This window comes from Orcinus orca, chromosome 10, assembly GCF_937001465.1.
Source record: "Orcinus orca chromosome 10, mOrcOrc1.1, whole genome shotgun sequence".
In the NCBI taxonomy this organism is placed as follows: Eukaryota; Metazoa; Chordata; class Mammalia; order Artiodactyla; family Delphinidae; genus Orcinus; species Orcinus orca.
The window spans coordinates 66,884,213-66,907,889 of record NC_064568.1 but is presented as its reverse complement, the minus strand read 5'-3'; the positions used below and the strand labels follow the sequence as shown (position 1 = coordinate 66,907,889).

General features: G+C 39.7%; 1 protein-coding gene across 1 annotated transcript; it reads right to left on the bottom strand.

Annotated features, from left to right (window-relative positions):
• Positions 1-9,798: 9,798 nt before the first annotated feature.
• Positions 9,799-22,537, bottom strand: SNRPC (small nuclear ribonucleoprotein polypeptide C). Its single transcript, XM_004267702.4, has 6 exons — positions 22,432-22,537; positions 22,033-22,075; positions 16,798-16,906; positions 14,388-14,477; positions 12,803-12,907; positions 9,799-10,138 (listed from the first exon to the last, which is right to left on the bottom strand). Exons 1-6 carry the CDS (start codon positions 22,437-22,439, stop codon positions 10,014-10,016), a joined length of 480 nt encoding a protein of 159 aa, XP_004267750.1. The 5' UTR covers positions 22,440-22,537; the 3' UTR covers positions 9,799-10,013.
• Between the last annotated feature and the right edge of the window lie 1,140 nt (positions 22,538-23,677).

The following is a 23,677-nucleotide window of genomic DNA, read 5'->3' as shown; positions in this document are numbered from 1 at the left end:
AGTAAAATAATAATAATAATAGAAAAGCAATTGCCAATATAAGGGTTTATTTCTGAACTCTTAATTCTATTCCATTCATCTATATGTCTAATCTTATGCCAGTAACACAGTGTCTTGATTAGTGTAGCTTTGTAGTTAAGTTTTTGGGGTTTTTGTAATAAATTTATTTTATTTATTTTTGGCTGCGTTTGGTCTTCTTTACTGCGAGAAGGCTTTCTCAAGTTACACGGCGAGCGGGGGCTACTCTTTGCTGTGGTGCACGGTCTTCTCATTGTGGTGACTTCTCTTGTTGCGGAGCACAGGCTCTAGGCACGCAGGCTTCAGAAGTTGTGGCACGCAGCCTCAGTAGTTGTGGCTCATGGGCTTGTAGTAAGTTTTGAAATAAGGAATTTATAGTGTTTTTGAGTGTATAGCTTATAGTTGTACAGCTTTTGTTTGTCTAGGTATTACATTATTTATACAAACCTTATCACAGTCTACTGGTATTGCCATTTACCAGACATAATGAAGTATAGAAACCTTACCTCCCTTTATGTTCCTTTTTTCTCCTGGAGGTATAATTGTCTTGAATATTTCCTCCACATATGTTTAGAGCTGCATTAATCAGTGTTGTGATTTTTGCGTCAACCATCAAACGTAATTTAGAAAACTCAAGAAAAGTATAGTCTACTGTACTTAACCATATTTTTGCTTACCATAGCCTTCCTTCCTGATGTTATGAGATTCATTCATTTATTGTTTCCTTTCTGTTTAGAGAACTTTTTAGCCCTTCTTTTAGGGTATATCTGCTGGCAACAAATTCCCTTAGTTGTGCTTCATTGGATAACATGCTTATTTCCCATTCATTCCTGAAACACTATTTTCACTATATAGGATATAGAATTCTGGACTGATAGGTCTTCTCTTTCAGCACTTGAAAACTGTTTGCCACTTCCTACTGGTGTCCATGGTTTCTGATGAGAAACTGCTGTCCTTCAAATTGTTTTCCCTCAAAAGTAAGGTGTCATTTTTCTCTGTGTGTTTTCAAATTTTTTGTTTTTAGTTTTCAGAAGTTTGACTGTGTCTTGGTGTAGATTTCTTTGAGTTATCCTGGTTGAGGTTCACTTCATCCACTGCAAACCTTTGGAAAGTTTTCAACCATTATTTGTTCCAGTACTTTTTTTGGCTCTTTCCTCTCTTCCTCTCCTGGAACTCTGACAATATGAATATTACATCTTCAGGGACCCACAGGTCCCTACAGCTCAGTTCCTTTTTTTTTGTAAGTCTATTTTCTGTTGTTCAGATTGGGTATTTTTATTGTTTTATCAAGTGTTCTGATTATTTCGTGTTCCTGATTGTTTGCTGTTGAACCCATCCACTGAAATTTTTTTACTTATTTGGGGGTTCCAAAATTTCCATTTGGTTCTTCTTTTTGCCTTCTACTTCTTTGCTGAGATTTTTTAAAAAATATTTATTTATTTATTTGGCTGCACTGGGTCTTAGTTGCAGCATGCAGCATCCTCCTTGTGGTATATGGGATCTTTTTTTAGTTGCGGCATGCGAACTCTTAGTTGCAGCATGTGGGATCTAGTTCCCTGACCAGGGATTGAACCCGGGCCCCCTGCATTGGGAATGCGCAGTCTTAACCACTGGACCACCAGGGAAGTCCCCTTTGCTGAGATTTTTCTATCTCTTCCTTTTTTTTGAGCATGTTCTTAATTGCTCATTGGAGCATTTTTATAATGTCTGCTCTAAAATCTTTGTCAAATAATTCTAGCATCTCTGTCATCTTGGTGTTGACATGTATTGATTGCATTTTTAAATTCAGTTTGAGATATTCCTGGCTCTTGGTATGATAAGTGATTTTAAATTGAAACCTGGATATTTTCATATTATGTTCTGAGACTCTGGATCTTATTTAAACCTTCTGTTTTGCTGACTTTTTCTTGCAATGGCCTGGCAGGAGAAGTGGGGAGGTGCCCTCCTGTTACTATCAGGTGGAGATAGGATTGCCCAATTAGCCTCCTTGGATACCCAAGGAAAGGGCTCCCCATTACTGCTGGGCTAAAGTGAAAGTTCTGGCTTTCCAGTAGGCCACAGCTAATACTTTTCCAGTGGGCAGTGACAGAGTGTTGTTACTGCTCCCCACAAGGCTTCCACTGGCATGGGGGTATGTGCAGCCTCATCACCACTGGGCATTGTTGAAAGTCCTTAAAGTCCTGACTAAGCATCTTCTGAAACTATATCAGTCAAGAGGGGGCAATGCCTTGTAACTGCCAGATAAGAATGATAATCCCAGCTCTTCTCTGATACCACCCTGGCAGGAACTTGGGGCACTTCATTATAGCCTCACAAGGGTGGAAGTGTAAGCTCCCCACTTGCCCTTGTGGCATGGGTTGGGGTAGGGTAAGTTTTTTTCTATGGTGTTTGGCTGGAGTGGAGTGGTTATCGTCTAAAAGTTTTCTGTCTGGCTAAGCTGCCTCTTTTCTGGTCCTCTGGCTATAGGGAGCAGGCTTTTCTTGGGGAGTTTTTTGTCTGTTGCCCATTGGAGTTTCCTGGTTACCAGCTTCTTCAGCTCCAAGTCTGGCACCTTTGAGGCAAAAAGAAAATCCAGACAGCTCACTGTGTTGTTCCTTGGGTCCCAGGTTCCCTAGCAGTTCTGCCTTCTTCTCTCCACCTTTCAGAGTTTCTTATGCTTGTTTTTTAATATAATGTTCAGGGTTTTAGTAATAAGAATAGAGAAATGTACACCTATTCCATCTTTCTGGAAGCAGAAGTTCATACATTTTAAAAAACTTATTTCAAAATAATTATAGATTCACAGAAAGTTGTTAAGATAACACAGAGAAGCCCCATGTGCCCTTCACTCACTTTCCAGCAATGGTTATATTTTATACAACTACAGTACAATATAAAACCCAGGAAACTGATATTGGGGTGTGTGTGTGTATAATTCTGTCATGCATTATGTGTGTAGACTTGTGTGACCATTAGCACAATAAAGATACAGAACTATTTCATCACCACAAAGATCTCCCTCATGCTACCGCTTTATAGTCATTCCCTGCTCCCCCCTAACCCCAACACCATTCCTAACCCTTGGCAACTACTAATTTCTTCTTCATCTCAATAATTGTGTCATTTATATAGATGGAATCATGCAGTAGGTGACCTTTTCAGACTGGCTTTTTTCACTCAGCATACTGCCCTTGAGATCCATCCAAATTGTATCAATAGTTCATTCTTTTTTACTGCTGAGTCATATTCCACAATCCATATAGTTTTAAAAGACCTAGGTGATCACTTTATTTCAGACCCAGTAGCTTCACTCACCTGCTTGGCAGGACAGCCACATCTCTAAATTCATGATTAGGGACTTCCCTATTGGTCTAGTGGTTCAGATTCGGTGCTTTCACTGCCACAGCCCAGGTTCAATCCCTGATCAGGAAACTGAGATCCCATAAGACGTGCAGTGCAGCCAAAAAAAAATCATGATGAAACATTCATTTGTACATACTGTGCTTTGTATGGAACAAAAGAGGACATACACAATGCCCAAACAAAGATAAGACTATGCAGGGCTTCCCTGGTGGCGCAGAGGTTGAGAGTCCACCTGCCGATGCAGGGTCCACAGGTTCGTGCCCCGGTCCTGGAAGATCCCACATGCCACGGAGCGGCTGGGCCCGTGAGCCATGGCCGCTGAGCCTGTGCGTCCGGAGCCTGTGCTCTGCAACGGGAGAGGCCACAACAGTGAGAGGCCTGCGTACAGCAGAAAAAAAAAAAAAAAGATAAGACTATGCAAACAAGGAAAGGTAGTTTTATAGAAGACTCAAGAGCAAGAGGGTTGAGTAGCAAAAAGATGGTATTGCTGTCTATAAGGATTCTTGAGAGCAGTTTCTAGTTTGTGGTAGTTATGACTTTAAAAACAACTTGAGGGGAACTTCCCTGGTGGTGCAGTGGTTAAGAATCTGCCTGACAATGCAGGGGACACGGGTTCAAGCCCTGGTCCAGGAAGATCCCACATGCCGTGGAGCAACTGAGCCTGTGCACCACAACTACCGAGCCTGTGCTCTAGAGCCCGCGAGCCACAACTACTGAGGCCAGCATGCCTAGAGCCCACGCTCCACAAGAAAAGCCACCCAATGAGAAGCCTGCGCACTGCAACGAAGAGTAGCCCCTACTCACAACAACTAGAGAAAGCCCACACACGGCAATGAAGACCCAACGCAGCCAGAAACAAAAAATAAATAAATTTATTAAAAAACATATATATATTACTTTCCTCCTGGAGTATCTCTTTTATCAGTCAGGTAGGTTCAGCTGCATGTAACAGAAAACTCAAGATAATGTGTGACCTTAATAAAAAAGATGTTTACTTCTCTTCCAGGTAAAAGAAGTTTAAGGTAGAAGTACGTGGCAGCTCTTCAATCTTTAGGACCTATGCTCCTTCTATCTTGCTAACACCATCCTTAGTTGCCAATTCATGGTCCAAGATGTTGCTTGCATTTCAAGCAAACATCATATCCACATTCCTGTCAACAGAAAAGAGAAAGGGCAGAAAAAAAAGGCATGTTCTCTCCTGCCACATGGCCTCACCTAGTTACGAGCTGTGGGAAATGTGCTACCACCCATTGCCGATGGTCATACATACTGATAAAAATTAGGCATTCTCTTATTAAAGATACTAAGAGATACTGGGGTAGGCAATTAGTAATGTCTAACTGCCACTCTAGGCTCTATTGTTATTCTTTTTGTCCTCCTCGCATGCTTCTCTCTCTAGCAGAGCCCTGAGAGATAAAAGGGATGATGAGTGGGAAAATACAGCATTTGAGTGTAGAGGTAAAATTCTTTGTCCTACTTTTTATTTCTATATTCTTTCAACAAGCATCCCCAGAAAGTACTAGGATGTGATGTACAGGCAAAGAGGAGGGGGGAAGGATTAAGAGACCTGTTTCTCAGGGTCACTGTGAAAGCTAAGTACTTACAAAGGGCTTTGAGATCTTGGCCTCCTGTGCTGAGTTCAAAGTCGCATCATCATATGAGGACGTAAGTCACCTTATGGGCTTTTCTTTTTCAAGAATGTGAAACCAGTTTGCCTTTATTTTTTGGCTGTGCCACACAGCATGTGGGATCTTAGTTCCCCAAGCAGGGATTGAACCCACACGCCCTGCAACGGGAGCTCGGAATCTTAACCACTGGACCGCCAGGGAAGTCCCCTTATGGGCTTTTCTTAATTGGCAGCCGGGGAAAGATACTTATTCAAAAGGAACAAGTATGGAGAATTTGGACAATCACCTGGTAGGTGATCAAAATTACTGTTACCAATGAGGGGCGGATGCCCGTGTGCCTGCCTACATATGTGATATTCCAGGGATGCAACTGAGGACATGTACCAAACTGTAATCATGAGGAAACATCAGGCAAACCCAAAATGAGAAATGAGGAACATCCTATTAAACAAAAGCCGGTGAAATAATCAGTGTCATAAAAGACAAAAGAGAGGCTGAGGAATTGTTCTAGATTAAAAGGAGACTAAGGAGACGTGACAAAAAATTAATGTACATGATTCCAGAGAGGATTCTCTACAGGAAAGGGGAAAAAAATACAAGGACAATGTTGGATCAGTGGGGCAAAAATGAAACATGGTTGGTAGATAAAATTTTTTTTTTTTTTTTTTGCATTACACTGGCCTCTCACTGTTGTGGCCTCTCCCGTTGTGCAGCACAGGCTCCGGACGCGCAGGCCCAGCAGCCATGGCTCACGGGCCCAGCCGCTCTGCGGCATGTGGGATCCTCCCGGACCAGGGCACGAACCTGTGTCCCCTGCATCAGCAGGTGGACTCTCAACCACTGCGCCACCAGGGAAGCCCTAGATTAAATTATTGAATCAAGGTTGATAACTAAACCACAGTTGTATAAGAGAATATACTTATTCTTAGGAAATACACACTTAAATATTTATGGTAAAGGGTATGATACAAGCAATTTACTCTCAAAAAGTTCAGAATAAAAAAGAATGTATATATATGGAGAGAGAGAGAGCACAAGCACAAATGATAAAGCAAATGAGGTGAAATGCTAACAGGTAACAAAAGGTGATGGGTGATTCTGATTAAAGGGTATATAAGTGTTCTTTATGCAGTTCTTAAACTTTTCTGTAAGTTTGAAATCTACCACCCTGACCCTTAAAGAGCAAGAACAATAAGGATCATTCGGACTTTTTTATTCCTGCACTTGTCTGATGAACTATTCTAGATGCTGAATTTGATCCTGTGCCAGAAGGTCTAACCTTTAAATTTTCAATTGGCAGGGAAAGAAATGTCTTCAATTAGTTAACGTTTATTAAGGTTTTCATGTAAAACAATATACCAGGCAAGCCTTTGGGACACTTCTGTCAGAGGAACAAGTATGGAGAATTTGGACAATCAACTGGTAGGTGATCAAAATTACTAGAGTAAATAGTAATTTACTGAATAAATTACTATTAGTAATAGTGATTTAGTATTAGTAGATAGTAATTTACTAACACTAATTTACTAATAAATTACCTTAGTAAAATTAGTAAGGTAGGCCAGGCTTTTTTCTTCTGTTCACCAAGTGAAAGATACCATCTGACCGAAGCTATGTAATTGGGACAAGCACTTAATCATCACTGGACTTTTTCCATACAGGATGACCAAGTTAGCCTGTGGTTCTATGCAAGGATCCCATTTCTCATGCAGCCTGGAATCAAGAGGCCTGGCATGCTGACAAAACCATTAAAGCCATGCAGTAGACATGATGACAGCTTGGACTTTTTTTTATACAGCAGGTTCTTATTAGTTATCCATTTTATACATATTCATGTATATATGTCAATCCCAATCTCCCAAATCAACCCACCACCACCCCCCTGCCACCACTTTCCCCCCTTGGCGTCCATACGTTTGTTCTCTACATCTGTGTCTCTGTCTCTATTTCTGCCCTGCAAGCCAGTTCATCTGTACCATTTTTCTAGATTCCACATACATGCGTTAATACACGGTATTTGTTTTTCTCTTTCTGACTTACTTCACTCCATGACAGTCTCTAGGTCCATCCACGTCTCTACAAATGACCCAATTTCGTTCCTTTTTATGGCTGAGTAATATTCCATTGTATATATGTACCACATCTTCTTTATCTGTTTGTCTGTCAATGGGCATTTAGGTTGCTTCCATGACCTGGCTATTGTAAATAGTGCTGCAATGAACACTGGGATGCATGTGTCTTTTTGAATTATGGTGTTCTCTGGGTATATGCCAAGTAGTGGGATTGCTGGGTCATATGGTAATTCTATTCTTAGTTTTTTAAGGAACCTCCATGACAGTCTGGACTTTAACTACACTTCCCATGGTTTTGGATCATGGCCCATAGGAAAGGAAGCAAATGTTACCCCACATCAACACTAACTTCTTCAATTCTTGGTATCTAGTAGTAGTCTGGTTTGTACCTATACAAATGCTCACATTACAGTTGACTCATATTTTAGAATTAAAACCAGATGTCTAAAGGCATAAATCAATAGCAGTAAGTTTATCTTCTTTATAGCCTCTTACAAAGGAAATGTCTTACTGTAGTTAAAACTTGTTAAACTTTTAAGTCATCATATTGTTTTTCTGAAGCTATGTAAAACACTTTCTTCAAAGACTAGAAATGTTTCTAGGGTGGATATTCAACCTTAAAAACATACTGTGGAAAAAGCTTCCTTTTAGGAAAACCTGGGTTGTTTTCTGTGTATCCACAGGCTCTTTACCCTGAGCCTCAGAGCTATACAAAACAGAAACTTGCTGAGTCATATATAAGCTGGCTTGGCAGTTTCCCCTAACAAACCCTTAAGTCTGCAGAAGATTTTAAAAACAAATCTGAGCTATAAAAGTCATATAAACTATCAATTTCTGAGACTTAAGTCCTCCTTAAAAAGATGTGACAATAAAAAACTAAAAGGCAACAAGTAGTCCTGGCAAAAGCTCAGACTAGTAAGTTGACTCAGCTCCTACAGAGGCTGGGCATAAAGATCATCTCACTGTAAGGATATCTATTTCTAACCTCTTGTTTACCTAGATATGGTGATTTATTTGCCTAAATTAGCTTCTCTTCAAAATATTCATGAGTTTCTAGGAAAAAAAAGTAATCTACCCATTGTCATTTTAATTTCTAGCTACAAATCTTTTCAAAATTATAGACACATACATAGAGTTATACTCTTTTTATTTTTTTTTTAAATTTATTTATGTGGTTGGGCCGGGTCTTAGTTGCAGCAGGCGGGCTCCTTAGTTGTGGCAATGCGAACTCTTAGTTGCAGCATGCATGTGGGATCTAGTTCCCTGACCAGGGATGGAACCCGGGCCCCCTGCATTGGGAGCTCGGAATCTTAACCACTGCGCCACCAGGGAAGTCCCCAGAGTTACAATCTTGAGTAAAATAGATCCTAAGACAGAGTTTGCCAAACCCACTAATAATAATCAAAATTTCCTAGGGAGCTTTCCCAAAATGCAAATTTCCTAACCCTAAACCAGATATATAGAATCAAAATCTGGCATCTTTATTTTGGAAAAGGTCCTCCATAATTCTGATCACCAGGCCAGGTTGTAAACTGCTGGTTTAGGGCACCCTCTAACCATCACTATAACAATAACCTCAGATGGGAAAGGTGGCTTCTTTTGTTTTTTTTTAAATAGCTAATGATTCAAAATCCAAAAGATACAAAAAGGTGGCAAACCTTTCTCCTTCATCCCTGTCCCCCAGTCACCCATTTACTCTTCATGGGCAACCAATATCTCCAGCTGCTTATCTGCCCTTCCAGAGATCCTTTAAGCACACACAGGCACATACAGGTACCTCCTTTACAAAAGGATAGCAGCAAACAATACATTGTTATGTGAACAAACCAAAGTGCAGGGCAATGTGTATCTCGGAGTTCTTTCCCCATCAGTATAGAACTTCCTTATTCTGTTTCAACAAGCATGGTACATGCCACTTCGTGGATGTAACGTACTTGATAAATCAGTCCCCTTTCACTGGACACCTATGTGATTTCCAGTCTCTTGCTATAACGCATAATCTTGTACACAAGTCATTTCATACATGTGCAAGTCTATCTGTAGGATAAATTCCTAGACATAGAAACACTATGTCAAAGGATACAAGTATTGTAATTCTGAGCGATGCTGCCAAATTGCCCTCCCCAGAGGTTATACAATTTTCACTCCTACCTGTAGTATGAAATAGTTTAGATTTTACACTGAGCTGAATATGAACAGTGGCGATGGCTTACTTTCTAGATGCCTCCCTGAAAATATCCTCCTTTTAAAGCCTAGTAACAAATAACATTCTGCAAACACCTTCTGCACCATGAAAATCTGCATAGTTTTCTCATTACTAATAGAACATTTTCTAACTATTTGAAGTCCAAGGAAAAGAGGAGCTGAGTGAAAGGAGGTTAAGGCAATTCTTGCTGCTGTTAGCTGACACGCACTCACCGTGAAGCCTTTTTCCCTACTTTAGCATAAAAGAATTAAAATTTTCCACTCACTACACAAAGTATTATTAATGTGAAAAATTAACCAGGTGCTGTTTATTATTTTAATCAACAAAAGCTCTACAAGTGTTGGATTTACCAGTTTTTGCACAAGAGAACTTTACTAAATAAAGACAAGGTACCCAAAGGGACCCACTCTACAGCTAAGGGAAAATAATGTCATACAGAGGGCATGCTGAAGAAAGAATGAGCTAGAGAAACACAATTGGACTCTCCTTTATAATACAAAAAGAATACAGAAGGGAGAAAAAAGGGAACACATTTTTAACTAAAAGAATTGACAATTTTATTTTCACATTTCACAATACAAATGAAAATTGCTTTTTCTGTCCCACCACTCCCCTCCAAAACTACTCTTTGATAGGAAGGGGGAGCAAGTCTTCCTTGTCATCCTGTTAGAAAACATCCCGAGTCACAGCACCATGATCTCCTGGTGAAGTAATATAAAACTGATATAAAGAGGTTCCCCAATCTCCTTATCTGTCTGGTCGAGTCATTCCTGGCCGGGTGGGCACCATCATGGGACGGGCAGGAGGTCTCATCATTGGGGGCCCAGGCATCATTGGCATGTGGCCTCCCATAGGCGGCCTCATTCCAGGAGCTGCAGGTAAAACAAAGAAAAGGAAAAAAGACAGTCAAAAATACGACTTAGGAGAGCTTGATGGGACTTCAATTAAAGACAAAAAAGTAGCCCCCCCTGCAAAATGCTGGAAAAAAGACATACTTGACAGAAGAAATGCAACAAATTCATCACATCTGTAAATTACTTAGACATTCTCAAACAAAAAACAAAAAGGTCAACACAAGAACCATATGGGAATCATGATCTAATGATACTAAGGGGGAAACTATTAGTAGACTGCTTTCCAGAAATCACCAGGGACTAGTTCCCTAAATTGACCTTTTTTCTCACTCAGGGAAATTCACAACTAAGTCACATGTTAGTCAGCTCTTTTAATCAGTTCTATCCACCATATAACCAGAAGCTATTTCATGAATGTACACAGGCACGGAGGACAATCTTACCACTAAGCGTTTGTTCGGAGTTGTAGGAAAGGTGAGCAGGAGGCCCATGCTGAGAACCTGTTAGTAACCATACTTAGCTCAAGTCAAGAAAAATAATAGGCAATAATGTGATTTATAACAATTAGCACACACACACAAATTTGATTTTTCTAATACATTTCAGAAACTATTAATGAGTTTTTTTTAAGTGTCCCATCAATACACCAGCCAAATAAATGAGTCAGGGAAGGGAGGGCAAGCAGACAGGTGAGGGTTGGGGAGGAATACAGGCAGCTTCACGGGAGTGGTAATGTTCTACTTCCTCAGCTGGGTGGTGGGTTCATGGTATTAATTGTATTACTACGCCTTATAATTTTCATGTTACATATCTTCTTTTTAAATATCAAATTTTACCTAATTATTTATTTTCAACTAAATCATTTTGATTAAAGGCTTGCAATAAATGCTTCAAAAGAAAACTATATTTAAAGTTGAATATAGCCTTATCACAAAAAGTAAAACACAACTATATTTAAAGTTGAATATAGCCTTATCACAAAAAGTAAAACACAAGGGTATGCAAAAACACAAAATCCAACAGGTACAGAATTGAATTTCAACAGAAACAGAAAATACTAAAACTTCTAAATATCTTATTAAAAAATCCCTCCATAACATAACCTGTATTCAGCATTTCTTAGAAGAAACTGATCTAGACCAAAGACTGAAAATGACTCCCCTGAAAACTTTTTCTTTGGTCTCCATAATGCCTTAAATCTTAATTAGTTGTCAACATTGGCAATTAATATGTCTTGTTACTAATAAGTAATTCTAGACTTCTTTTTTCATCTTTTTAATGTGGAAATGTTCAAACATACACAAGCATAGAAAAAAAGAATATAATGAACATCCATGTACCCATCAACCAGCTTAAACAATTATCCACCCGAGGGCAACCTTGTTTTATCTTATCCTCACACATTCTTATCCTTGCCCACCCCCCAGCTACTCAGTTACTTTAATGCAAATCCCATAATTTTATTATTTTATCCTGGCTAAAAACTACAACAACAACAACAACAAAATACTCGGGCAAATTGGCAACACTAAGCCTGTATTCTCAAATGTCAACCATAGGTTGACCCTGAGTTCTAGAAGGCTTCTTTGCATGTGACAAGCATTCCCCCCGATTCACATCCCTAACCCCTCTAGGGATGTGAATCTGTGATCCCAATTTAAGAATGCAAAAGACATCTGAATCACTTAGATTGTGTTTTGGATTCACAAGCCAGTAAAGCAGGAATTCTCTTTATCTAAACTCTCCCACCCCTAAATGATACCCACAGCAAGCATACTGAATGTTTCTGGCCAGGAAGCTACTCTAATGCCTTTGCACCTTGTCTTACCAGTTGAGTTGTAGGCTTCTTATGTCAGTTGTATTTACTCTAATTACATAATTTAATTATTCTGCAAACTGATGAAATAAGAATGTAGAAAAAGAACGATTTCTATAAAAACTAAGCTGATAATAAGAAAGTCTCAGGCAAATCATCCCCCAAAAGTACTCACAAATTTGGTAAGCGAAACGATCATAAAAAATAGAAACTAAATTGCCTCACAAGGTCTCTAACCACTTCAAAGAAAATGAAACTGAAGTTGGTAAAGGACGCATTGTGAGTATGGCTTTCTGGTTTATGCAAGAAATATATGGTGTTCCAGTCAGTAGACTCATTCTCAAAGCAAAGGCCCTGACCATGTATCAGAAAACTCTGCAAATTAATGTACATTTATGTTTATGTTAAAATAAAATGTTTGAGGCATAAGTTTTTCCCCCTTCCTGAATAAAAGACTAACTACCAGGCCTAAGGCCTTTTTCATAAATACTAATTAACCTAGTTAACCTGCAAGATTAAATCAGCAATAGGCGGTAGCTCTGCTCCAAATCAAAACCAAGAAAAGCAGCAGCACAAATACATATCTACCATTCTCCGCATTATAAATGGCCAAAAGTCAGGAGGGGGTGAGGAAACAGGAGGGACAGAGGAGAAGGAAAAAAGAGGCAGTCTTATCCTGCTTTCAGTTGCACAAGGTCTTTGGATACCATCCAATTACACTGATAAACCAAGTATTTCTTTTTATCATTATAGATTCACCAAATGTAGTTTGTTGCAATACATTTAGACAGCTAATTAAGAATTCTATTTAAATGGAAAGCTAAAACACAATGGAGCATCCAAGAAGGAAAGAGATTCAAACTTACCAGGTCCCACTGGCATCATCCCAGGAGGAGGAGGGCCCATCATTGGCATCATAGGAGGGCCCCCCATGTGGGGTGCTGGCATCATCCCAGGGCGAGGAGGACCCGCTGAAATAAAGAATGGGGCCTGAGGCTGAGATATGCCTGTATATTAACATTTTCTCTTCTCAGTGAAATAGGGCCTCATGATCTGGCCCAAATTCTGGCCCAAATAGTTCTGTAACTTCTTATGGTTTCTTTTATAACAGCAGATTCACAAAAATCAGCGGGCTACAAAACTTTAGTTACATTATGACTAAAAAACAAGAACAAGCCTGCCTAGACAGAAGTGTAAAATAAAGATAAGTTTCTCAGGGCTTCCCTGGTGGCGCAGTGGTTGAGAGTCCGCCTGCCAATGCAGGGGACACGGGTTCATGCCCCGGACCGGGAAGATCCCACATGCCGCAGAGTGGCTGGGCCCGTGAGCCATGGCCGCTGAGCCTGTGCGTCCAGAGCCTGTGCTCCGCAACAGGAGAGGCCACAACAGTGAGAGGCCCGCGTACAGCAAAAAAAAAAAAAAAAAGTTTCCCAGGTTAAAAAGATTCCAACAGTTTAAATTTTTAAAAGAAGGGTATTATCCCCCTGATGAACTTAAGCCACAAGTACCTAATTTCAAATCTTTTTTTTTTTCCAATCAAAACTATGTTTAAGAGAGTCTTTGGAAATACGAAAATGTTTCCGCACAGATATTCCTGAACAATAACAATCTGGAACAACTTAGATGTCCAACAATAAGCAAATGGTGAGACTGATTATGTACATTCATACCACTGACTATTCTACCATTAAAAATAATGGAGTTGAGTGCCAGCCAGTCAGGATAGAGTAGGAGAGCAAGCCTGTGATCCTGATCAGGTCCCAGGATGGCAGGATTCCAAGGAGGGTTTGGTGGGTCACTAGTGGTCTACCTGCATTAGTGTGCAACTATTATAAACAGCCTACTTCTCTGTGTTTATATCCATGATAATTTACAGGACTGAGTTTAGGTCTCTGAGTTCAATTTTAATCTGAACCCTTCCAGGAGGGCCAAAGAACTTATGGCCTAGTTGCTCAATGTCCTCCTGTCTGTCATGCAGAAACAACAAACCTTCCCAGAGAGTAGAGTCCTTTGATCCACTCCTCTTTTAACTATGCAATTTTTGTCTCTCACAGGTGTATATATATTGGTTTTAGATGAGTTACAAGGTTGGGAGAGAGACTGAGGAGTTTATCAGCTACATCAGTCCTCCAGTGTTGCATTCATAGCAGTAAACAACTCAGCAGCAATACCTCTTTATACATCAGCTCATCTCATCACAGGTACATTCTGAGCTTTCCATTGACTCTATCTCAGACCCATTTGAGATGCCACAAATATAATACCCTAATAATAAGGTAATCAGAAGGTAACTCTAAAGATATTTCAGAAATTATACCACTGAAGTTGTTTTCTATTACTGCCTATGTATTCATTTAATGAACATTTGAAAGCCAACTGTGAGATAATCTAACAAAATCAAGGGTAATCTGCCCAGTTACACCCCTTAAGATAAAAACTTTATAAACTTACGGAGACTGGGGGGAGGTGGAATCATTGCCCCTGCAGGAGGAGGGGCAGAGAATGGAGTAGGAGGTATCTTTCCTTGTTGGAATGCAGCAGCTTTGGAGAGTGAGGAAAAAAACAACAAACAGTGAATGAGAATTCAGCAACCCATTTATTTACTAAAATAAGCACTTTCTTTTAAATTTTTAACAGTCCCATATTTCACTCTAAAAAGCATTCATCTAAGATTACTACATCATGGTCTCCACAGTTTTTAAATCAACTTTACGTACTCACAAGCTAAAACTGCAATTAATTGGTTTACTGATCTGGGTTTTTTAACCTGTTTTTATTTCATCAGCATTCCTATGGATGAATTAACTATGAGAGACTAGTTAACTACGAGTGAAAACCTCCCACCTATAAATGTCTTACCAAAGAGCAGCAGTCATCTTTAATCTGTACATGTATTTTACACTCAATTCAAGCTGCTCATAGTTTTGTTTGAAAAATGTGTGATAACTGCCCAGAGGCCAGGCTTTGTAAAATTTCAATCCTTCCTATATATGCTTTCCTCCATCAAAACAATACACCATTTTGGTTTACCTGTTTTGAAATTAATGCACTGAGGTAAGAGATGTAAAAGAAACAAAGATTTCAAAGCAAGAGGTTGCTCCGAAGGAGATTATGATCTTGAAAAATGTCCAATAAAATTATCTTTTAATTTTTCTTTCAGACAATATGAGGCACAAATGAAAACAAAAGAAATTGAAGATTGTTTATATTTGGTTTGGGAAAGGAGTCATACATAAATACTAAAATACACACTCATAAAGTCTATTCCTGAATTTGTTAGCCCTTCCCAATTCAGTGCAGCCTGCAGCCCAGACACTCCCTCGTTCCACTCCAACCCCACAAGTGCAAAGGAGATCAAATTACTCAAGTAGATCACTGGTAATTCATGAGAACCAGATCCAAAAAATGACCTAGAGTAGAGATTTATGAACAGCTATCATATTCCTCCAAACAGAGCCTGTGCTCTCTAAGGGATCACATCCCCCAGCAAAAGCCTTTTCCAATCAAAAGTCACCTCCCACATGTTGTGTAGGACAGCCTGTAAAGGCTGAAGAGGGAGCGGCTAAGTAGCGGACTCAACATCAACATAACCCTGAACATGATGAGGTATGCCCCCAAGGGCTTGCTTCTTATCCTTTAAAAGTCCTCCATCAAAAACATTTACTCATCTTAAGTTATTCGGCTGAGCACAAAAAATAACAAACATAATGCTAACCTTTAATGCAAGAAACTTCCAACATCTTTACAAATAGAGGAGAACATGATTACATTATATTTTTTTCCCAAATGAAATGAGACAATGTCTGAGATTTGCTCCTTAATAATCCAGGAGGGGAAAGGGAGTAGATTGCCTCAACAAGGGGCAATTCTGTCCCCTTGGGAACACCGGGCAATGTGTGATGATATTTTTAGTCACAACTGGGCATTGCTATTGGCATCTAGCAGGTATAGGCCAGGGTTGCTGAACAGTCTACAATGCACAGGACAGCCCCCAACAAAGAATTATCAGGCCCCAAATATAAATAGTGCTAAGTTTGATAACTTTAGTATAAATGAAACAAGACTGCCGCAGCAGAGTGATGCGGGTGTGGCAGCCATGGGAGGTTTACTCTCTAAAGTTCTCCTTCTATTTTGCTTAAAATTTTTCATGATAGTTTTGCTTTTTTTTAAAAAAAATAAAATCACACCACAATCAAAGCCCACATTTGCCTGCCAGTTCTGGGTACAATGAATGATCAAGAAAGGCCATGTTTCAAATACACCAGGATGATCTAACATAAAAATGCAGTATCTCTTTCTGTCAGTGCCTTGGACCCAACTATCCTAAACAACAAAAATGTTCTTAATTAAACAAAAAGAGTATGGCATGTATGGCAGTGGTCCAAAACATACCCAAACTATTCTGTCACATCAGTTACTTCCTTTGTGACCAGTTATCTTTGCCAGGACAACAAAGAATAAAAGTGTCTCAAACTCTTCAAAGAGAGCTACAAACTCACCCCCACCTTTTCCTATTACAACCAGAAAACAGATCTAAAAACCATGGCTCACTACAAAGGAGGTTCTGCATAAATGTGCTACAAAATCTGGTCCACATCAATAGTGAAATATTAGGCAACTCATTCTTCTCTGCCCAAATTCCCAGTCTAATCAATACCTGATTGCTCTAACCTCAAAAATTAATATTAATGTTTTCCTATATCCCTGGGAAACCAATGACCTTCCACTTCTTTGATTCAGCACATCAGAATGCTCCTATTTATCATTCAGAATGAGTTGCTTCTGTGAAAAACAACAGAGAGACAGGGACGAGAAAGAATGGAACCATTCTACCACATCAGAACAAGAGACTGAAACGCACTTGTTTTGTCAATCAGGCTCTGAGCCTGCTCTTCCATCCATTTCTGATAGTAGTCTTTCACATTCTCTTTGTGTTTCCTACCACTGCAGTGTGTCTTTCTCACAGATGGCTGTAAAACAAAAGGTTGTATCAGTCAGAGAAACAAATATCCAAAACCAGAAAATTTTTAAAGCCTTACCTTTTAATAGGTAGCCTGGCTACCTCTAGCAGCCTTAGCTGGTGCCAAAGCATCACTTAAAAACATTATCCAGCAACGTACTGTGGTAATTTACCTACTGTATTTATTATCTAAACCAGGGGTCAGAAAACTATGGCCCATGGGTCACCCACCTGATTTTGTGGAAAAAAAGTACTGGAACACAGTGGTGTTCATTTGTTTATGTATAGTCTATGTCTTGTCTCTACAACAGCAGAGTTGAGCAGTTGCAACAAAGACTGTTTGGTCCACAAACCCAAAATAATTACAAGCTGGCATTTGAAGAAAAAGTTTACAATCCACTGATCGAGAAAACAATATCATATAATGCCCTTTCTTAGGCCATTCTACAGCAAAATAATATAGCTTACATACATTTAAATAACACTGTTTATGGGAGTATATTCTTTTAAAGGACCATGGGTCTAGAAAACAGACTCCATGTGAATCACACACAAACCTTTGTCTCTAGCCCACTAATCCTTTTGTTCTTTCTTTAACAGTTTTATTGAGGTAAAACTGACATAAGATAAACTCCACACACTTAACCTTTTGGTTTTTTAAGTTAACATTTATTTAACTCTTACTACATGCCAGACACCATGCTATGTACTTTACAAGGAGTGCCTCAATCTCTATAGAAATCACATGTGCATGGTACAGTGGAATACTAATCAGTAAGAACGAATCACTGATACATGCAATACGGACAAATCTCAAAAACGTGCTGAGCAAAAGAAATCAGAAACACAAAGAGTGTATAAGGATCCATTCATATGAAGTTTAAAACCAGTAATAATGATCTTTAGTCATAAACACCAGATCAGTCAGTGCCAGGGGTGCAGGGGACTGATTGCAAAACAACACAAGGAACTTTCTGGAGTGATGGAAATGTTCTATATTTTGATGCATACATGAAGTTGTAATCATTTGACAAGTCATCAAACTGTACACTTAAAATGTGTGCATTTAATTGAATATAAATTATAATTCAATACAATTGATTTTAAAAATCACAAGGTTGGACTTCCCTGGTGGTGCAGTGGTTAAGAATCCACCTGCCAATGCAGGGGACATGGGTTCCATCCCTGGCCCAGAAGATCCCACATGCCGCAGAGCAACTAAGCTGGTGCGTTACAACTACTGAGCCTGTGTTCTAGAGCCCGCGAGCCACAACTACTGAGCCCGCAAGCTGCAACTACTGAAGCCTGTGCGCCTAGAGCTCGTGCTCCGCAACAAGAGAACCCACCGCAACAAGAAGCCTGAGCACTGCAACAAAGAGTAGGCCCTGCTCACCACAACTAGAGAACAAATGCCTGCACACAGCAACGAAGACCCAATGCAGCCAAAAATAAAATTAATTAATTAATTAATAAAAAATAAAAATCACAAGGTTATTGGGACTTCCCTGGTGGTCCAGTGGTTAAGACTCCACACTCCCAATGCAGGCAGCCTGGGTTCGATCCCTGGTCAGGGAAGTAGATCCCACATGCCGCAACTAAGAGTTTGCATGCTACAACTAAAGATCCCACATGCCACAACCAAGACCCGGCAAAGCCAAATAAATAAATTTTTTTTTAATCACTAGTATGTATAAAATAGATAACATGAGAACCTGCTCTATAGCCACTCCACTTCGCTGTACAGTAGAAACTAACACAACATCGTAAAACAACTATACCCCAATTAAAAAAAAAGTTAAAAAAATTTTTAAAAATAAAATGTTCGGTTCTACTGGAAAAAAAAAAAGAAATTAAAAAGAAATCATCCACTGCATGCAACTCAATTGTCAGGAAGGACATTTGAATTTTTTTTTAATTTATTTATCTATTTTTGGCTGCATTGGGTCTTTGTCACTGTGCGCAGCTTTCTCTAGTTGCGGTGAGCGGGGGCTACTCTTCGTTGCAGTGTGCGGGCTTCTCATTGCGGTGGCTTCTCCTGTTGTGGAGCACGGGCTCTAGGCACATGGGTTCAGTAGTTGTGGCTCGTGGGCTCTAGAGCACAGGCTCACTAGTTGTGACGCACGGGTTTAGTTCTTCCGCGGCATGTGGGATCTGCTGGACCAGGGCTTGAACCTGTGTCCCTTGCATTGGTAGGTGGATTCTTAACCACTGCACCACCAGGGAAGCCCCAGGACATTTGAATTTTCACAGAAGAAAAATAAGAAAATAAACCCTTTACCTACTTAAAAAGAAAAAAAATCACAAGGTTATTATCTTCTGTTTATGCTTAAAGACTTGTCTCAAAACACATAGATGGTAAGCAGCAAACTAAGGCCTGGAATCCAGATCTCATTCAGATGCTCCTCACAGCTGCCTTCCTCCCTCCTAAGTCTCTTCACGTGACTGCTTCAGCAGCAGCATATACGACCAACGTCGTGTGAGCAAAACTGTCTTTTTTATGGTCTGTATCTCAAAATACTGTTCCCTGTCACCCAACCACTGCTTACACTAATACCACAATGATGCCTTAAGCCTAATAACAAAATCATGCCTAAGAACCAGCAAAACCTCAAAAGTTAGAGCACTGAATGTTTTATACATTCATACTGAACGTTTTATACATTTCAAAGTCCACCACAGGTACTGCTTCAATCACTATGGAAACTTCCTATTTTCACAAGGTATCATGTTAGAACAGCAGTATTACAAGGATTCCTGACATTTCTCATAAAGAGATATTTATTATAAAGAGAGACTTTTCCATTCTCTGAATTCCAGCATTACCAAGATGAGTGAGTATATGACAATATAGCACTGGAAAAGGGTAGAAAGGCATAGCCGCCCATACTAACAACTTCAAAAAATTATGACTAGGGGTTTGAACTAGAGAGGGGGTTAGGGACACAAAACCAAAACAAAACAGAAAGATGGGGGATCTATAGGCAAGCTACTACCACTACCAACTTACTGGAGGAGTCTCCTCCAGGACAATCTATAATAATATTTAGAACTATTATTTCTTCAAGAGGAACCACCCTACTTACATGTTCCACAAATCTATTAATGCTGAACTACATCTAACCATGTGTTAGAAAGAATTCCAAATGAAGTGACAACAGAGGAATTATTGGCTAGGTTCTTGCATCTATTCAAGATGACATCATAATCGAATTCTAATTTCATCAGGTCTCTGCAGAGGCAGCAAAGTAGAGAGCTGCAATTCTGAAGGTATGGCTCACAGACACCACTCAAAGTGAAAGACAGACCAGTGAATTTTAATGTTAAAAGAGCGTATGACATGGTTTCAGATTCCACACTGCAACTAGCCATGTGCTGAGTTTTCGTGCAATAATATAAAGTAATAAAGAATATCCACGATTGTCTAAAACTGCTATTAAAGTACTCCCATATCCATGTGAAGATGGATTCATCATATACTTCAACCAAAACATAGTGCAACAGATTTGAAGTAGAAGATGAGAATCTGCCAGCTTCCATTAAGTCAGATGTTACACAGGATTCCAAAAATGTTAAAATGCCATTCTTCGTACTTAATTTTTTTGTTTTGGAAAATAGCTATTTTTCACTTTTAAAGTGTTATTTGTATTACAAGTAAAAAGTCTGTTATCATTACCTTTAAATGAATTAATAAGCATTTTTTAAGTTTAAGTTTTAACTTCAAATACAGCAAATTTTAATGGATACAACCCACCTTTTTTTCTCTTTTTGAATAATCCAGTAATTTTTAAGAGTGTAAAGGGACCATGAAACAAAAAAAGTTTGAGAGCTGCTGGCATAGAAGCTCTGGAGTTAGACTGCCTAGATTCATCTTCCAGCTCTATACAACTTACTGGTTTTGTAACATCCAGTCAGTTATTTATCCACACTGCCTCAGTTTCCCCCTTTGTAAAATGGGAGATAACACCAACCTCATAGGATTAACATGAGCATTAAACAAAATGATACATGGAAAGCATTTGGAACGCTGCCTGACATACAATAAATATTCAATCTTAGTCGCTATTATTTGTTAAGCAGTTTTTAATCAAATCAAAGTATTCGGTTTAAAATTTAGGCATTTCTTTCCAATTTAATCAGTCAAACATTTAAGAGCCTTGACACAACGAAATATTTGAACTTCAGAACGTTTTCCTAGAATTTTTACTTGTCATATAAATTTTTTTCATCTTTAAACTTGCTAAAGCTTTATTATTTCGGGTCTCCACTGAAAACACTGACTGATGGAAGACTAGTAACTTTGAATTATGAAGACAGTTACAGGAAGAGTGGAAAAACAAACACCCCAAAGTATTTTCTCCAAGCATTAGCCCTTAAACCTTAGCAAGATGAAATGCACAAATTACAAAATTTTAAAAAATCTAATTTAGGGAGTTCCCTGGTGGCCTAGCAGTTAGGATTCCGGGCTTTCACTGCTGTGGCCTGGGTTCAACCCCTGGTCATTGAACTGAGATCCCACAAGCCGCACGGTACAGCCAAAAATAAAAAGCCTAATTTATTACATATAAGGCTTTTCTTAGGTTTCCTTTTGTTAAAAAAATAACTTTATTGGGCTATAATTCACAGATAATACAATTTACAAATTTTAAGTGTACAATTCAATGGGTGTTCGGTATATTCACAGAGTTGAGCAATCATCACTACAATCATTTTTTTTTAAATTATAGTTGATTTACAAATATTATATTAGTTTCAGGTGTAAAAGACAGTGATTCAATATTTTTGTAGATTATGCTCCGTTTAAAGTTACAAAATAATGGCTATATTTCCCCTGTGCTGTACAATTAGCTATTTATACACAGTAGTTTATACCTCTTAATCCCATACCTCTATTTTGCCCCTCTCCAATTCCCTTTCCTCACTGGTAACCACTAGTTTGTTCTCTAAATCAATGAGTCTGTTTCTGTTTTGTTATATACATTCGTTTGTTTTATTTTTTTAGATTCCACATACACGTGATAACACAGAGTATTTGTCTCTGACTTATTTCACTAAGCATAATACTCTCTAGGTCCATTCATGTTGTTGCAAATGGTAGACATATACGGTTTTTTGAAGCTGAAAAGAAACACTACTTACAGAGTCATGGGTGAGGTATGTATCGCAGTAGTCACAATAAAACCTGGAAAGAGAAGGAAAGTAGAGAAAGAGAAAATGACAACCCGTTAATAGATGCCCATCCACCGAGGTGCTGTTTATTGAAGGTAAAATAGAAAATAAAATAAAGTAAAAGACCTATTCACGATGAGAAGACATCAAACAGAGCGTTCTGACACAAGCCAAGCTTTTGGGTTGCCTTACGGAGAGTCGACGTCCACACTCCTAAAGAGGTATCTAGAAATCCGGGTCTCCCTTCCTCCCCCAGACCCTCTCGCTCCCCCAGAGGCTCGTGGAGCCAGAACCCGCTCTGTGCTCCCCCGCAGGGCCACAATCAGTGATCGAGACCGCGAACACCCCCATATTCAGGGCCCCACTCACTTAGGCATGTCGCTCGTCAGGCCTTTGGCAACTCCGTTCCGCGCCGCCCGGAAGTGACGCGCACAGTGAGCGCCGACGCGACGGAAGCGATGAGTCAAATGCGACTGCAGAAGCCCCACCCTGTCATCCAATCCGCCAGCTGCGCTGCGCCTGCTGTACGGCTTTGTCGGCGGAGCGAGAGGCGGGGCTTGTCCTGCTCCTCCCTTCACCTAGAGGAGTGTGGGAAGGGGGAGTATCAAGTGTCCCTGCGAGCTTCAATGCACGCACTTGTGGCCGCGATTTTCGATGCTCCTAGAAGCATGTCATTCATCCTTTCTTTCGACAGTTATCTAATGAGCGTCTGGTATGTGCCAGGCACAGCTATAAATGCTAAGAAGCCAGCAGTGAACAAAACAGACAAAAATCCTTGCTTTCTTGGAGTTGACATTCGAGTTGGGGAAGACAAATACAGTAATAAAGTCAGTATGTAGTGGGTTAGATGGAGCCAAGTGCTATGGGGAGGGAGGGAATGTAGCATGGAAGAAGGGAGTTCAAATTTAAATAAAACAGAAAGCTTGCTGAGAAAGTGATGACTGAGAAATGATAGGTTTCTTAAAGCAAGAAGGCCAGGCGCAAGCCATTTTACATAGTGTCTCTTTTTTTGAGACTCATTAACCACTGGAGGTGGCAGAATCCCCAGTTTCAAATCTCGTGGCTGCTTCCTAGCTGTGCTGCATGTGCAAGTTATTTAATCTTTCTGACTCTGTTTACTCATCTGAAAAATATGAATAATAGTTCTTACTTGTAGGCTTTGAGGAAGAATTAGATGTGAAAATGCTTGTAAAGCTTTCAGTGCAATGTCTGTACACACTAAGCCCTCCACAAATGGTAGTTATGGTTCCACAAGAGGAAACTGTTAGAAGAAACTTGTCCAGGGAGTTACCTGGTGGCCTAGGGGTTAGGATTCCAGGTGAGAAATGGAGTATTTCCTACCATATCAGTAAACAAAGGATGTCACACTCATCAGCAATTGCAGCCCCCACGGTTGTGAGCTAGTGAGCCCTGAGGGAACTGAGGAAGGAAAAAATACCTGCCATCTAGCAGCCATCAGATTGCATTCACTCCCTACGGTGAGCCCTGAGGAAACTCAGGATGTGAAAACACAGGCCCCCAGATAGCTGATGTGCATAGCAGATGAAAGATTTCAGTGAGCCCAGACTCTTGCATCTTCCCATACACAGAAAAGGGCTAAATTCCTTTACTTGGA

Excerpts from the sequence above, each read along its gene's own strand:
- SNRPC (XM_004267702.4), bottom strand. Across the intron at positions 12,908-14,387 it reads TCCACCTCCCCCCAGTCTCC|CGGGTCCTCCTCGCCCTGGG; the intron begins GTAAGTTTATAA and ends TCTTTATTTCAG. Across the intron at positions 10,139-12,802 it reads GATGATGCCAGTGGGACCTG|CTCCTGGAATGAGGCCGCCT; the intron begins GTAAGTTTGAAT and ends TTTTACCTGCAG.